The sequence below is a fragment of the Triticum dicoccoides genome, chromosome 5A (assembly GCF_002162155.2).
Source record: "Triticum dicoccoides isolate Atlit2015 ecotype Zavitan chromosome 5A, WEW_v2.0, whole genome shotgun sequence".
Taxonomy (NCBI): domain Eukaryota; kingdom Viridiplantae; phylum Streptophyta; class Magnoliopsida; order Poales; family Poaceae; genus Triticum; species Triticum dicoccoides.
Genome location: NC_041388.1, coordinates 413,251,749 through 413,264,569, shown reverse-complemented (window position 1 = coordinate 413,264,569; position 12,821 = coordinate 413,251,749). Strand labels below are relative to the sequence as shown.

Below are 12,821 nucleotides of genomic sequence, written 5' to 3'. Positions count from 1 at the left end.
GCATAATCTCATAGTCAAAGGAATATGTATAAGTCATGAAGAAAGCAATAGCAATAAAACTTTAACGATCATTATGCTAAGCTAACGGATGGGTCTTGTCCATCACATCATTCTCCTAATGATGTGATCCCGTTCATCAAAGGACAACACATGTCTATGGTCAGGAAATTTAACCATCTTTGATTGACGAGCTAGTCAAGTAGAGGCATACAGGGACACTCTGTTTTGTCTATGTATTCACACATGTATCAAGTTTCCGGTTAATACAATTCTAGCATGAATAATAAACATTTATCATAATATAAGGAAATATAAATAACAACTTTATTATTGCCTTTAGGGCATATTTCCTTCAAAACCAAGACAAGATTACTTAAAAAGACGATCGCTAGCCCGGTGTGCACACTATGGGCAAGCAGTTGGCGTTCAACAGACGGGTGCAAATAAAGGAGGCGCTAAGAAGAGCCGCTATACATGCAAATCATATGATAGGTACATAACAATAGGGCCGACCAGTTCGTGTGCGACAACCATGCATAGAGAAAGGAATAGAAGGAGCGCCAACTATCGAGTTCGTTTCGTCTCTCTTTTGAGTCGCTTGTGGTGAATAAGCTCGACCTGGGCCCTTCCGATCAAGCATTGCGGACATGCCCTTTGTTCGGTCGTATCATATGCGAGAAGATGACACAATGACCATCTAGGGAGCTGGGCTGCCGTCATCATGCTTTGCAGTGAAGGATGGTCATGTTGTATTCATGTGTCCCATGCATTAGCATTCCCGGGATGGGAAATTCCTCTCTGATTATGTATTTCATATTTTGTTTATCTGCGCTTCCGCTTTGTCGTCCTTAGATGACTCTTTTTCACGCAGCTTCTCCCCCTAGTCCACTTTTAGGCCAACCGAACCCGACCACCTCCAATGGCATGTCTATGCGAAGGAAGGAGATGTGTGGCTGCCTCCCACGTTGGTTTCATCGGCGATGAGGGGGATGGCCAGGATACTTCGGTAGCTCGGTGGGAAAAATCCTTTGAAAGTTCCAATGTACTTTTTTGTCTTTTTCTTGCCAATCAATCACTACTACCTTTATTTGCTCGCTTCCTGTGAGGTATCCAAATGATTCTTCTCAACAAATGATGTTTTTGTTTTTTGGTACAGTCTAGCATATTGACGTTTCGATATATCTTTTTCTGTTCCTATGTTTTCAAAATATTGGGTAGATATGAGTTCCTTCGTTACTCTTGGTCGCTCGTCTACTTGTGTTCGCCTCTTTGTGTCTCACGCCCAAGAATGTTTGGAACGTGTTTGGTTCAAACTTTTGTTACCCAACATTCAATTACATTGTTACCTGATTCTCATAAACATGTTTGGTTATACTGGGCCATAAATGGGCACCGCACAAACTAGCACGACCCTACTCAAGCCCGGATTCCCCCACCCCTCACCGTAAATAGACCGCTTTACCGGACAAGGGTGAGAGCGAACCCGGGGCTGCTCGAGAAAACCCTCCGCCGCCGACCCCGTCCTGCCTTTGTCCCAGATCTTCTTCATCTAGGGGCTACTACTCGCCGAGGCCTCGATCTCCCACCCAAGTTTCTTCATGTCATGCCCACCTCGTCATGGGAAGAGCAGCGACGGGGCGGGAAGAGCAACGGCGGCCGCCCTTCCCCTTCATAGACAGGTGGTACTGGCGCTGGATGCCCCTGGAGCTCAGATCTCCCCCTACTCCACAAGCAACCCGCCGCGAAGGAGCAATGACGACATTGCGCAAGTAGCGGCGGCGACGGCCGATTCCATCAGGTAGCTTTTTTTTCGTGGATCCAAATTTCGATCTTCGTGATTTCTAATGCATGCGCGTAATATGCTTCAAATTCCCAATGTTGAGATTTCTTCTTAATGCTTGTAATTAAAAAAAAACAAATCTGAAGATTTTTTTATGATTTTCAAAGTTTAACACACGTCTATTGTACAGCAGGGACGAAAGCTGTCAAAAGAACATTAATTGTATTCAATAACAAACTGCCAATTTAAACAAAATAGAATAAAGAATACGCGCATATACCCCGCTGTCACTTTACTATTTACCATTTATACTTACGTCGTTTCCTTTTATTTTTTACATTACCATTTAGGCCCCGCTTGGTTCCTCGTTTTAGGGCCCAATACACCTGTAAAATATACCCCTGTAAAATAAAAACGGATGGGCCTGTCGTTGGTGCTTGGCATGTCGTTTTTGGGCTGTAAGTTTTACACTGGTTTTCTCGTTTACACCCGTATCGGGCCGGTATCCGATACAGACCAGAGGCCGTCGTTTTCCCCCACCTCGCCTCTCGCTCGAGACCTAGATCGAGTTGCGCCGCCGGGAGGCGCCGGCGCTGGTGTCCACGAGGAGGTCAAGCGACGGCGTTCGCGACGGCGACGTGGTGAGGCGCAGAAGACGGTGGCCACGACGGGGTTTAGACGCGCCGACGACGGCGACTCGTTCCTGGCCACGACGGTGACGGCGACTCGTTCCTGGCCACGACGGTGACGGCGACTCGCTCCTGGCAGCGACGGCGACGCTGGCCGGCAGTCGTGACCTGACCGTGACGGCGAACCGCTCATCCTCCTCCGCTCTGCCAAGGTATCCTCCCTCCTCCTCTGCCCCCTTCCTATCCCTTCCCCAGTCATCCGGCGGCGGAGTACTCCTTGGCGACGTGGCCATCCTGCTTGGTGATGATTAGACCGAACCCTCCTATCAGTTAACAGCTGCTGCCAAAGTTTCACAAGAATTCAGTTTCGTCAGGCGTAGGGTAGTTAGTTCCGTCAGTTAAAGTTCAGTTTGATCAGGGAAATAAGCCAAGCTTCATTTAGTTGTTACAGTGCAGTTTAAGCTGCTGTCAAAGTTCAGATTGATCGGGGAATAAGCCAAATGATCTGGTAGTTAGCTGCTGTCAAAGTTCAGTTTGATGTAAATCTAGAAATACTGATAAACAAACAGATGAACAGTGATCCAATGAGTTGCTTTTGTCTGTCCAAGATGTTTTTGATCGGTTGAAGATAGTGCCCAAAGTTCCTTGCAATAGATAATGCGTTTGGTCATGTTAAGCTAGTTTGTCGTTGTTCATATACTATGGGCCTGCTTCGTTTAAATAACATGACTGATGCATGGAATAACAACAGAAGCTTGCTAACAATCCATGCCCTGATGTGTATGCTATATAGATAGACAAAGTTTTTTTGCTTATTTATTTTATTCTCTTCTCGCTAGATAATGGATACAAGTAATCATGCTGATGGTTATCACGTACTGATTCGGAGGAGGAGGAGATGATGTTTCTTGTCTTTCCGACATTATATTGTATATCTTCTAGGAGAGAAAAGATTCCATACAACACATCAATTCTTACGGGAGCTAAGTATATCCGGGAAATATTGGATGGCCACCCTCAATGGTGCCTTGATATTCTTAGGATGGAATCCCACAAGAATTCAGTTCGTTAGCTGCTGTCGAAGTTCAGATTGATGTAAACCTAGAAATACTGATAAACAAACAGATGAACAATGGTCCAATGATTTGTTTATGAACAGGGTCCAATAAACTTCCATGGGTTTATGAATAGTTCATCTGTTTTCTTTGTCCAGTTGTGCAAATAGAATGCTAACTAAGTTGGGCCTGTTTGATAAGTTATATAACTGCAGCACCTATTATTGCTACTGATATCATTGGCTCATTACTGCCTTTGTGCAATGCAGAACTGTTAAGAGTGATTTGGAGGATTCAAGATTCTGTGAAGCTCTTTTGACATTTAAAGCTCAGAACTGAAGGTACTTAATAAACTCAAAAGCATTCAGTCCAGCTTGTGTGTGTGTCACTGATTTATTCTTCATTGTTTTGCGCATGTGCTTGTCTATATACATCTATACTCAACTGTTACATCAATCAATAAAAGTATGGTAATATCTTTTCATGTTACACTAATCTCGTTATCTTGATGTGCTAGTGCTCCTTTTATTCCAATGTCATAACATAGATTATATATACTACTGTGTTTACTTTGAAGGAGAGTTGCGGGTATTTATTTTGTAATCTCTTCTCGCTAGATAATGGATACGAGTAACCATGATGATGGATATGAGTCATGTACTGATTCTGAGGAGGAGGAGGAGGAGGAGATGATGTTTCTTGTCTTCCCGACAATATATTGTATATCTTCTAGGAGGGAAAAGATTCCAGTGAACACATCCATTCTTACGGGAGCTAAGTATATCCGAGAAATATTGGATGGCCACCCTCAACGGTGCCTTGATATTCTTAGGATGGAATCCCATATCTTCCAACTTCTATGTGACCATCTTAGATCCAAAAATCTTCTAAAAAATTCAAAAGGAGTCAGTGTTGAAGAGCAACTAGGGATGTTTATGTACATGCTATCCAGGAATGCGAGTTATCGTACGTTGACTGATAGGTTTCAGCACAGTCCTGAAACGGTGCATAGGCATATCAATGGATGCTTCAACGCTATGAGATCATTGGCATTTGACCTTATCAAGCATAGTTCGCTAGATACTCATTGGAAAATATCAACAAATCCCCAGTTTTGGCCTTTCTTTGAGGTACACGTCACCCCTTGCTATGTACTTTAGGAATTTATATCCTCCCTTAGTATAACACATATAGTAACCATAGCTTGTTTAATGCAGAACTGCCTAGGGGCAATAGATGGGACTCATGTTCCCATGACCATTACATCCAACGAGGCTGCTCCATACAGGAATAGAAAGGGGACCCTCTCCCAAAATGTGATGGTCGCCTGCGACTTCGATCTCAACTTTGTTTATGTGTCAGCTGGTTGGGAGGGGTCTGCCTCAGATGCTGGAGTATTGAAATCTGCTATTCAATCAGGCTTCCATGTACCTCCGGGCAAGTATTATTTGGTTGACGGAGGCTATGCAAACACACCACAGTTTCTAGCTCCGTACCGTGGAGTTCGTTACCATCTAAAAGATTTCGGTAGAGGTGGCCCTCGTCCAAAGAACCCCAAAGAACTCTTCAATCTAAGGCATGCCCGTCTACGGAACCATATAGAGCGTACAATTGGTGTATGGAAAATGCGATTTCCTATTTTAAAAGTTGGCACACATTACCCAATTGACACTCAAGTCAAAATTCCTATGGCGGCAGCTGTATTTCACAATATAATCCGGAGTCACAGAGGTGATGAACAATGGCTAGATACGCAACAAATGCAAATTGACCCTCTTCTATTTGTCACTCTTCCTGATGGAGATGACAGACCTCGACATGTTCCTACAGCCTCAAGCAATCAAAGGGACCTTGGTAATTCTATGAGAGATGAAATTGCCAACAGGATGTGGGCGGACTATCAAAGAATTCGAAGTGAAAGATCGTCACGGAGATCTACTAGCTAATAATTTAAGTTTTTATTCTGTCAAAGTAATTTATTGTAATGATGTGGAATTTGAGATATAAAGATGACATTTGAGTTATGTTAATGTTTCATTTGAGTTATGTAAGGATGACATTTGAGTTATGTTATTAGGATCGATCCTATATATTAGCAACATTTGAGTTATGTTAATGTTTCATTTCATATTACTTGATGTGATTTTGCATTTTCAGATTCTTATATTTCTTAATTTGATGTTGGATTTTCATATTCTTATGTTGCTTAATGTGATGAGATTCTTGTATTGATTTATTGCTAAAGTTACATTGTCATAGGTTCAATATGACGCAAAATAGGGCTAAGTGGACAGCAAGGTATGAGAAAGGTCTCGTGGAGGTACTTACAGAGTACAATCTATCTCATTACCGTGGCCAAAATGGGTGGACTACCGAAGGATGGAATCAAGTTGTCAAGGAACTGAACAATTTATATCCAGAGGCAAGGTTTACCAAGGATCAGGTTCAAGATAAGGAAGCTCAGTTGAAAAAGCACTACAAAAATATCAAGTTGATAGTCAACCGCTCTGGAATTTCATGGAATGATATTGCATGTGTGATCAACACCACGCCTGAAAAATGGGAAGAGATCATTGCAGTAAGTTTTTATTCCTTCTAACTTTTGATTTCCTTATATGTGCATGAACTTTTCATGCCTATGCATGATCTGCTCACACCTTTCTATTAATTATGTAGGAGGACCCAAAGCTCAAAATGTATGAAGGAAAGAGCTTTCCATTGTACGAGGCATTGGGTGTGCTCTATGAAGGACACATTGCGCAAGGAAGACACTGCCTCACATCAAGGAAGCCTCCGATTGGCACAAAAACAGGTAGCAACTTTGGAGCGAAGGATAAGATGGTTGCAAGCACTAGCAAGAAAAATACAAGACATGGAAGAGATGACAACGTAAGGACTTCTTCAATAATTGACATCAATGATACTCCTACATTAGATGATGTGGATGAAAGAGAGAACACTGTCAATGACGAGGAAGAATTAGGCAGTGAAGATGCTGATGGCGATCAACCACAAATAAGTGAATCAAGTGCAAAAGGGAAAAAAACTAAGAAACAAAAAGGTGCCACATCTGTACAGCGGCTTGAAGATTCCATGATGGCTTATGTGAATTTCAAGAAAGATCAAGCTTCCAAGAAGGAAAAAGTGTCACAGCAAGGAAAACAACCCTCAATTACAGAATGCTTGCAGGTCTTGAATGACATGGATGATGTTCCCGACGAGGTCAAAATCTTTGCCTCTGATGTTTTCAAGGATGCAGCAAATCGTGAGATTTTCCTGGGTTACAACTCAAGATTGCGGGGTATGTGGCTAAAGAAGGAAGTCGACAAGATTAGTCCTCAGCCTCCTCCTTGTAAGTACCATTATGTTGGTTTTCTGCATTTCTTCTCCCCACTAAAGATAAGTTTGTAAGGCTTAGTTGAGCGAGTATTCCTTTGCAGCTCGGTTTTCATCTGGCGATATTCGTTCAATCAATCTGGTGCTCTGATCAGAGGTATTGTTTGTGCTCCTTTTATTTCCATTAGGTGAAGCATACCTTGCTTGCTCCTGGAGTCCCTTTGGCCTCAACGAGGCTCCGCTAGTGGGAGGGAGTAACATAATATTCTGGACATGTTTGTTATTATCCACAATAGACCTGTTTTGGGAACTTGCAATTCTTGGAGTTATCATTTTTGCATTCAAAATCATATAGACCTGCTGCTGTCTAGAACATCATTTCTTACTTAAGATGTTGTTTATATTGCTGCCATGTTGTTTCTTCATATCGGTGTTTTTTGAAAAATAATATGGTTTCTTTAAATTTAGTGACATGCTATGGCTACCTTGTACCATCTGGCTCCCCTTGGTAATTCAGGATTTTGTGCTAATCTTTTTGACATACATGGTTGTTCTTGACATGTGTGGCTGGTATCCTTCATAGAGCACAAAGTGTTCTTACATAGCTAATGTTTTTCAATTTTTTTCTTTTCAGGATGTCCTTTCACATGATTCTATGATTACCCGAGTCCATGAAGCAATCAATAATATTCCTGAAATACTTTATGTCTAAGCGCACAATGGTTGAACAATTGCCTCAATAAATTTGGTTATGTAGCATGCGGACGAGACGAGACAAGTATGCCTCGATAAATTTGTAATTTAAACTACTGACTTTGAGCACTATGAGTTATCGGAACTATGTTCAAATGGATGATTGCAAAAATATTATCCTTTTTTTGATGTGGTTGTACTGTTATATAAATAAAAAAATTAGCTCATTTTATACATGTGCAATTTGTGTGGAAGTGCAGTCTGTGCTATTGAAAATTCTGTACGTGTGTATTAGAAAGTCTGTGCTGTTGAAAAGCTATACATTTGGGTGCCATGCATATTTGAACATATATATAGTGCTGCAACTTGGGCGCCATGTATATTTTACAACCGAATTGAAACTGGAGCCAACTTACAGGGGTGGCAGAAAAACAACATTCCAAGTGGAGGCTAGAAGCGGAATGGAAATACAACCCTGTGGCATGTATTTGGTTTGAGACTAGTATAATACAGGTGTAAAATGTTACAGGGGTGGCAGAAAAACAACATTCCAAACGGGGCCTTACGAGTACGCCGCTGGAAACAGACAGAGACGCGACCTCGTCCCGGTGCTGCCAGTCAGACCAGAAGGGGCCACCAAAGTCGTGGAGGGTCAAGCGAGTTCCCAGTTGACTCCCAAACTTTTCCTTCACTCCCCTTCGGCCATCCCCACCGCCCACTTCGCCTCCCCTGCCCCCCGCGCCAGCGCTCCCCTCATCTCCCTCCGCCGAAGCTCGCCACCCCAGAGAAATTTCTCCCCATCAGCCCCGCCGTCGGCTTCTTCTCCCCCGTCGCACTGGACTGGCGTGGAGTCGATTCGGTAGGTTTGCTGGCGACGAACCCTAACCGGCTCGCGTTCTGTTCGCGGTAATCCGAGTGTTCATTTTTCTCCAAGGCGTTCAGTTCAGTTTCTTGCGGGCTCGCGTGGCGGCTGACCTTCCAAGAGGTTCGGCGGCGTTCGGCTGGGCATTGAGGAACCATGCTCAACGTCAAGTCCGAACCTGCAACTGCAATGGATGCAGTGGGGTGAGTCGATTTTGCCTTTTATTGTCTGAAAGCCGCAATGTTCTTTGTGCACAACGGAAGGAGCACATCATACCATTCAGTTTTATGGTTTTACTCCAAATTTTCCTGTCCACTTCAGCATATGGAGTTCTCTAGAGAACGAGAAGGATGCCATTTTAGACTTCATGCCTATGCGCTTTATGTTTTGTTCAATTTTGATCCTTCAGATGTACATGTACATGAACCCATGCTGGATAAGTTAATTCTTACAATCTTGGCTAGGTAGGAGTAACATGGTGAGTGAGGGTAGAATACATTGCTGTCGGTTGTAACGAGTGTCTGTCAGCCGTTGGACACGGTTTCATTCGTGGCTGGTTGTTTCGGCCTACTCTTAGGCTTCTAATTTATATTCGTTCTATCAATGCATTGAGACGCAAGCTCTGCTTTTGCTCGGGAAGACGGTGAATTGTTTGCCTGACAATAAATTAGAATTCAGATGTACATAAACCCATGCTGGAGAAGTTAATTCAGATGTACAATTATACTCTCATGCTCCTCAATTTTGATCCTTCAGAATTCAGATGTACATAAACAATTGTACATAAACCCATGCTGGAGAAGTTAATTTTTACAATTTTGGCTAGGTAGTAGTAACATGGTGAATGAGGATAGAATACATTTCTGTCAGTTGTAACGAGTGTCTGTCAGCCGTTGGACGCCGTTTTATTCATGGCCGGTTATTCCGGCCTACTCTTAGGCTTGTAATTAATATTTGTTCTATCAATATATTGAGATGCAAGCTTTGTATTTTCTCGAGAGAGAAAAAAAAGAGTAATACAGTGAATTGTTTACCTGACATTAAATTGTAAGCGCAGATTATTTTGAACACTAATGATATAGTTGTGAAGTTGAATCTATCTTCTGAAAAAGGACAGCCTGCATTTTTGCTCACAGATACCATTCTGTAGGTCTGTGCTGGACTTAGTTTCAAGTCACTCAGGATGTTACGCTTTACTATCATTTGAAATGGCATGTCGTTTCTTTTTTGCGAGTGGAAGTGTCATACTACTTCTTTTACGAGAAGAAGTGGCATATAACTTTACTAGACCTAGGGCTAGAATAATAAGGCAAAACAATGACAAAATGAAGGAGGCTTTGGTTTTTATGTTTCCGACAGTCATGTACTTTCTTTATATCCTAATTAACCTGAATATGCCACCTCTATTCCATCTAATATTTTCTTTGCCATAAATATTTGAACCTTTTCTATCGGGAATCTTGTACCATTAAAAGTTTGAGACAAACTAAATACACATGGGCTTCGGAAAAGACAAATTGATACTTCCATGTCACCTCAGGACCAAAATGATCATGAATTTTGAACATCTAGATCTTAGCCCATCCTTGACAGAGCACAGTTACTCATTTGTTACAGACTTTATCTTCTGCTTGTTGTTGCTGTAAGAAATCATGAAATATGATAGTAAGTTCTTTGCCTACTCATGTGCAGTGAACCGGAAATTGAGGAGCATGAACAGAAGGTAAACAGATACCAAGCTGAACTTGCAGCCCGCATTAAGGCCAAATACTTCTCTAATAAGGCTTCAGACGGAGGTACTTCTTAAGTCTTCAGCTTCATGCATTAAATAGATTCACCTTAATAGATGTATATATCACCTAGTATTCTGAACTTTCTAAAACTTGTTTTGATGTCAGATAGGTTGTTATTTTCGTCTGATATTGTAGCAGTTGTCATTTGTTCACAATGCATCAAATTGCTTTCAGAAAAACTGGATGAAATAAGCAAAAGGAATTAAACCTCGTACTTGTATTGTTTAAGTTTTCTTCAGTGTGGGTCAGGACAAATCCTACATATTAGTTGCTATCTTCTCCACAACTAAGTTAAGAGCAGAATTCTATTGCAAATTTTACTCAAGCCTTGTGAGAACAGAGCTCCATACAATTAAGCACACAACCTCTGCGTCAGGCATCATATCTTGATAGTAGATCTCGAACTATGATGGTGTTTCTATTTATGTATTTTCTAATGTACGACTTCCAACTATGTAGAGGTAGGGTTGATTTAAGCTCATCTGATTTCGAGTGAGTTACTTGGTTCATATTGTAAATGAAAAAATATTGCCTGTCTTGTTGTTTATCTGCCTGGTAATAGGGAAATAACTTGCGCATTTTCATTCACAAGTCAGCCAGATATCGATAACTGAAAATCTAATGGGAGTACATGATTTTGAAATATCTCTATCTGAAGGTCATATTTTAATTGTTAAATTAGCTAACTTACTACCAGTAATCCTAAGTTTCAACAAGTCAAGAGCTATGGGTCCGTGGCTATGTTTTTTGCCAATGAATGATATCCCCCGCATGATATTTTGCATATATGGTATGAACTTTGATTGTAATTATTTATGCACAAGTACATGCTATATTTGATCTTCATGCCTAGTTTGTCAATCTATATTGACAATGATCCATTGTTTCTTAATATGGGGCCATGTGACTTAGCCAGCATTGTAGTCATGGTATATGGTCATTTTTAAATTGGCCCTTTTATATAACAAGTGATTTGATCAACATCTTGAAGCACTATGAATCTATGGTTATGGGAATATACTATTGAAAATTATTAACAATAGTTATGTACTTTATGTTCACATTTTTCTCAGCCATTTCCTTTTTGACTTTACATATACTTTACTAGTGTCTACTAGCAGACTCCTACTTAAATGAATTCTCAGGGGAAAATAGTATAGAAGTGACTTTATTGAATGGGACATCTCATTACTGAGGTGGTCTTTTAGGTCAATTTGCATGTTTGCATTTTTTTCAGAACTCGGTAGTGATCGCTAGTCTGCAAACTTGTGTAAATGACTGATAATTGTGTTCAAATTTTCTTCTTATTATTAATTATATGCTGGTCCTTTTTGCTGTTAGACCGTGTCAATGTTCAGTTCCTCATATTTGTTTTGTTAATAGGAAAAATCTTTGAAGAAGAAACTATTGTTGAAGGCGAAACCATCCATTCAAGCAGGTGCGTTTCCTGTGTGCTTTTGTGTAAATGTCTCAAATTTGAATAAAACAATCATCTCCTTTTTTCGTTCTTAGGTGGCCATGCACAAGTTCGTATGCGAACCCGGTAAATTTTCTCCGAGAGAAGAACAACCATGAGAGGAGGGATTCTCCATCTTCAGCAGCAGATTCCTCTGCCAAGAACGATTCTCCATCTGTGGTAGCTGAAGCCTCGCCAAAGAATAATGCAGGTATTCCGGCAACAGAAAACAATCTAACACCTGCCAAGAGACAGGCATCCAAGGAGACCTGATGGGATAACAGTAGGCTGGTGGGTCGTTGTACGTTCTCCAGTCTGAAGACGTGCAACAACCCGAAGCATGCAAGTATCATGAAATAAAAATCCGTCCAGCAGATGTATGTAGGCGATGCTTGATTCATTTCGTCGAACCGGTTTCAGCGTCTGTTGGGAACAGTTTTTTTGTCTTATGTCTCAAGGTATATGCTACCTGAAGCTTGTTTTTTTAATATAAAAAACTGCCCTGCTTGTTTGTAGGCGATGCTACATTCATCTCATTGAATCTGTTTCAGCATTACCTGTTGCGAAGAATTGTTGTATTTTGGATATGTTATTTGGTTGCTTAGTATTTGTGATAAAACATTAACCAGCTGCTACTCTGAGTATCAATATGCACTTTGAATTAAGTTTTGCGGGTATCATGCTGTGTTATCCCTCTGGCGGTGAGTGGGGAGAAACCCTAAAACCGCTGCCACCTTCCTTTTACGTCGGGCCAGCTCTAGGGAAGCCGGCGGCACAGTGTTTCCCTGTTGGTCGTTTTCTCCAACTAGCGTGGTGGCCTAGGACGCCCGAGGTCACGAAGTGGAGGTGCACCTCCGGGCCGCGTCCTGGTTCAGCTCTCGGGGCAAGACTGCGGTGCTGTGGGTTGTGCTCCGACCAGGATGTGAGGAGCTCCAGGCTCCAGATATCTGATGGTGGGGTGCTTCCATTCCATGATGTTGTCTCGACTGTAGGTGTGCAGCTTCTTTAGACGGAAGTCCTACTCGTTGCTAGTGATGACAAGGCCCGTGGGTGTTATCATATTTCTTTGTTGAAGGTGTCATCAAGGAGATTCGCCCCCTCTCCCGTCCTCTAGTTCTAGTCTTTGGGTGAAAACCTAAATCTGCCTTGTTGAATTGGCTTTGGCTACACCCTTGACGTTGTTTCTTTGATATAGAAGCATCATTTTGGAGATTAAG

The 12,821-nt window shown here is 41.7% G+C and overlaps 2 protein-coding genes across 3 annotated transcripts; both read left to right on the top strand.

Moving 5' to 3' along the window:
- Positions 1–3,742: 3,742 nt before the first annotated feature.
- LOC119301919 lies at positions 3,743–6,957 on the top strand. 2 transcript variants are annotated; one of them, XM_037578920.1, is made up of 4 exons: positions 3,743–3,805; positions 5,710–6,042; positions 6,141–6,816; positions 6,905–6,957. In XM_037578920.1, exons 2-4 carry the CDS (start codon positions 5,731–5,733, stop codon positions 6,949–6,951), a joined length of 1,035 nt encoding a protein of 344 aa, XP_037434817.1. In that variant the 5' UTR covers positions 3,743–3,805; positions 5,710–5,730; the 3' UTR covers positions 6,952–6,957. The 2 variants fall into 2 exon arrangements, with proteins under 2 accessions (XP_037434817.1, XP_037434816.1); XM_037578919.1 differs by having other exon boundaries at positions 3,745–3,805; positions 5,724–6,042.
- A 1,204-nt stretch (positions 6,958–8,161) lies between these two features.
- On the top strand, positions 8,162–12,229 carry LOC119301918. The gene is made up of 5 exons (XM_037578917.1): positions 8,162–8,352; positions 8,436–8,558; positions 10,048–10,151; positions 11,532–11,586; positions 11,661–12,229. The coding sequence occupies exons 2-5, from the start codon at positions 8,512–8,514 to the stop codon at positions 11,875–11,877; spliced, it is 423 nt and encodes a 140-aa protein (XP_037434814.1). The 5' UTR covers positions 8,162–8,352; positions 8,436–8,511; the 3' UTR covers positions 11,878–12,229.
- The last annotated feature ends 592 nt before the right edge of the window (positions 12,230–12,821 follow it).